Below are 4,125 nucleotides of genomic sequence, written 5' to 3'. Positions count from 1 at the left end.
GTTTGGTTGAGGCTGTTTTTTGGTTTTCTTGGCTCCCGATGTTAAAAATCTATAAATAGTTTCACTTCATTTATGAGAAAAAGAACACAATCATTTATTTGTATACCCACTTGTTCTTGCCTTAAAAGTTCTCATTCATTTTTTAGTGCATTAAATTTTCATTTGTATATCCTTTAGTGCATCTTTGTGATTCATCATAGCCTTGAGTTGTATTTGAACCTTTATTGAGTTAGGTTGAAAGATTCATACTTGTTAATTGAGTGTTAAAATCTTAAAGTGAGTTGAAACTTGAAAAAATTGTGTAAAAGCTCATTTGAGTCGGAATCCAAGTGTAAAGGTAATTAGAAGTTTGGTCGAAACTTCAAGTTAGTGGAACATTCACTCGGTTAGGAGCTTGAGGAGAGTGGACGTAGGCAAAGAAGTGTCGAACCACTATAAAATCTGAGTTTGATTTCTTTAACTTTATCTCTTTATATTTGTTTCTCTTGTACTTAAATTTGTTGTGTTTAAAAATAATTTTTTTTAAGACCCAATTCACCCCCCTATTGGGTGTTTTTCTCTTTTAAGATTAGTTTTTATTTTCTTAGATTTGATATAAAATCATTATTAATTAGAAAAATTTTATTTGTCATTTGAGGATCTTAGATAATTTTTTCAAAATAATCTGTATCTCATATTATATAATAAAAAATTTATAATATATTTAGTTGTAAAATACTTTCATCAAATTAAAATAATAAATTAATTTTTTGATACTTTTACTTAATATTATCAAGTAAAATGGTATTTCAGAAAATAATTATGTGACTTATTAATAAGCACATATATTTTAAAATATTTTTAAATGAATAAAAATAATATTGACTTATAAAAGTTCAAGTTCTTTTTTCTATTTTTTTTTTCAAATTAATGAGTAAAAACTTACTTTTTTCACAAATTTAAAGTTTTTAATGGATAATTATTTTAGATTTAATCAATATTAGAATTTGACATTAATGTAATGATGAGGCCAAGATAAAGATTGATTTAGATTGCTCATCGTCTTTTAGATATATTTTTTATTTTTTAAAAATAGAAAGTAATTATGTCAAAGATAAAAAGTAACGAATTTTGTATAAAAATTACAACCTCCTATGTCTCTTCAAAAATTACTTTTTTAAGAATTCTTGGATTTTATATAAAAATTAATATTATTTTCTTATTTTAAAATAAATAATAAATAATAAAAATGTATCTAAATGGACACTCAATTATTCTTTTATGCATAGTTTTCTATATTGGGATTTATACATTTTTACACGTAGACTATTATTAATAGCTTATTTTTTTGCCCAAAAGAACCAAAAAAAAAAATTTTTAAAAACCCTCTATTTTTGCCTAAAAAATAAAAATCAGCATCCACCCACCAGCTGTTGAAAAATGTTTTTAAAAAACATTTTTTAGGAATGTGTAATATTTTTGTTTTTATAAAATAAATTTATTTAATATTGGGAGTTTTGTACATTAAAAAAAAAAAATCTAAGAAAACTCAAACCAAAACAAAATTACTGTACAAATAAATCATATCCATCTACCATCTTCCATGATTCCATTTCCATCTGATTGGAAACAACAAAAACAGAAATACAGAAATGTTTTTTTTGTTTCCAAAATTCCTACAAACTTCATGGTCATAGATGAACATAAATCATATATATATATATAAACCTGACTTACATCCATTTCGCCGGAAAACACCATGTCCGGCCACCAGAAAAAGCACAACTACCATCATCTACGCTTACTAGGCTTTGTTCTCCCAGACTTCGACGATTTTCCAAAACCGGAGCAAAACCCACATGCAGAGACCTTAGGAGAGGGCGGCTCTATCGCAGGCGACACCCTTCCGGTGCGAAACGGCTGTCCTCCGCTGGTGGGTCGACTCCGATTAGTGGTGTTGATTCTTGGTAGCACACCATCTTTGAATTGAGCTTTTGCATCTTCTTGTCCCTCTGTTAGAGATGAAGCAGTTTGCTGGAACAAATCTTCCCAAACACGCCCAGAGGAGCCTTGCTTTCTGTATGAATTTGAAGATCTCTGCAACGCAATCATGGCTTCCCTTCCTCTCTTTCTTTCCCCGTCCCTCAAAATTTCTCCCACTTGGATCTCTCAGTATAATATTTTCCATATATATAGAAAATAATTCACATCTTGATGAGAATAAGTCAAAAATGGAAACCATACGTGTATTTATTTAATTAATTAATTATTCTGTTTCTTGTATTACGTGGATATTATAGGCGATGAATCTGTGTTGTTGAGTCTAAGCCGCCTTCTTTTAATTAAAATCTGGCCTTTTTGTTGGTTTCTTCCATTTGGGCCCACCATCATAATAATTTTTTAAAATAATAATAGATAAATTATTATTATTAAATTTTTAATTTTATACGACTAAGATAGAATTTATATATTAAGAATGTTTCTTTATTATTGTTAGAAGTAAACTCTCGGAAAAATGCGATAACGGAATTTTGTATCTTCGTGTCCCTTTTTGCAATTTGTTTCCTTGATATAAGACTGGTATATTTTCTTCGTTTTAATACATTTTTTATTTACCTATATATATCAAATTGTGGAGATAGTCATTAAAAAAATTAATAAATTTGTATTTATTTTAAAATAATTGGATAAGACCTGTCAAAATATAGACTGCTCATTCCGGCTTCAAGTTGTTGAATGTTGCATCTTTTACGCATGACACCTGTCCTCTCGTTGAAAATTCCTTTTAAAAATTTTTAAATATTAAAATAGTAAAAAAAAATTAATACTTGAAAATTTTATTTTATAAACCCTCTTCTTACATGATGGGATATGTTTATCTTTAATTATTTTTAATTATATTTTTAGTTTTTATAAATATTAAACATGTTTTATATTTTTAATTTTAATTTTTAATAAAATATAAAATTATTAGGAAAAAGTATATTTTCATACACTCACATAAATAAATAAAAAATCGTCTAATAAAAATTCAAATTTATAAAATATAAATTTTAAGTAACTATCTAAAAATAATTAACATTTCTTTAATTTTTTTTTTACCAAATGTAATACTTTGATCATTCTAAATACTATATTTGATCAATAAATATATGAAATTTGAATGATTTTTTTGGGCTTCTTATTTTATAATTATTTTTATAGAACTATACGAAAACAAATTTTTTTCAAATTATTTTTGATAAACTTACAACAAGAAACCGAAGAAATATTTTTGGGAAAATTACCCTTATTTGAAATAAAAAATAAAAAATTTATTTATCCAAAACCAAATTTATCCTCATAACTTAAAAATTATTTAAAATTTTATGCAATCTAGCATTATTTTAATTTCCTAAAATACACTTTTTCAAGTGGATGACAAGCACTCCACATAAGTTTACCATCAAGGTAACAAAATTTATAAGTTTAAAAATATCATATTAATTTATTTTCTTAAATTTCATAAAAATCTAGTGTTTATTGAAATGGATTATTAATGTTTCGGAGAACTTAGAAATCAAAGAAAAAAAGGGAAAATTATTGTATAAGGTAGGCTACGTGTGATAATGACTTATAAGGATCACCATATTTAATGATTTGAAAAGTTGATCATTTCATAATTTCAATTATACCAACTTTTTATCTTTTCCTTTTATTTTCACATGATATTTAAAGTTAATTTAAATTTTAAAAACTATCTGAAAACTAATTGATGTTCAATGAATAATCATTTGAGTGATTCATTCTTAAGTTTAATAACAATATTAATGCTCTCGTGACGTGAGTTCACGATCTTTGACTTTAATACCAATCGTTAGATCGGATCTTGATAATTTCATTTGAAAATTAATTAGCATTTAGTAAGAGCCATTATTTAGGTGACCCATCTCAATTTAAGAGCAATATTATTGACTTTAATACCAATCGTTAGATTGGATCTTAATCATTTCATTTGAAAATTAATTAACATTTGGTAAGAGCCATTATTTAGGTGACCCATTCGAATTTAAGAACAATATTATTGCACTCTAACATCGGAAATTGAATCAACAATTTAAATTACTTTAATTAATTTTGAGTGCATATAATGATGCATTTAAAATT

The 4,125-nt window shown here is 25.6% G+C and overlaps 1 protein-coding gene across 1 annotated transcript; it reads right to left on the bottom strand.

The window, feature by feature from the left end:
• Window positions 1-1,531: 1,531 nt before the first annotated feature.
• Window positions 1,532-2,151, bottom strand: LOC117922404 (uncharacterized protein At1g15400-like). Its single transcript, XM_034840543.1, has one exon. The coding sequence runs from the start codon at window positions 2,089-2,091 to the stop codon at window positions 1,771-1,773; it is 321 nt and encodes a 106-aa protein (XP_034696434.1). The 5' UTR covers window positions 2,092-2,151; the 3' UTR covers window positions 1,532-1,770.
• Window positions 2,152-4,125: the final 1,974 nt, after the last annotated feature.

Source organism: Vitis riparia, chromosome 9, assembly GCF_004353265.1.
Source record: "Vitis riparia cultivar Riparia Gloire de Montpellier isolate 1030 chromosome 9, EGFV_Vit.rip_1.0, whole genome shotgun sequence".
Classification (NCBI taxonomy): domain Eukaryota; kingdom Viridiplantae; phylum Streptophyta; class Magnoliopsida; order Vitales; family Vitaceae; genus Vitis; species Vitis riparia.
The sequence above is the reverse complement of the archived record's forward strand: the minus strand, read 5'-3'. Positions and strand labels throughout refer to the sequence as shown.

Coding starts and splice junctions, on each gene's coding strand:
- LOC117922404 (XM_034840543.1), bottom strand. CDS start 2,091: ATGATTGCGTTGCAGAGATCTTCAAATTCATACAGAAAGCAAGGCTCC.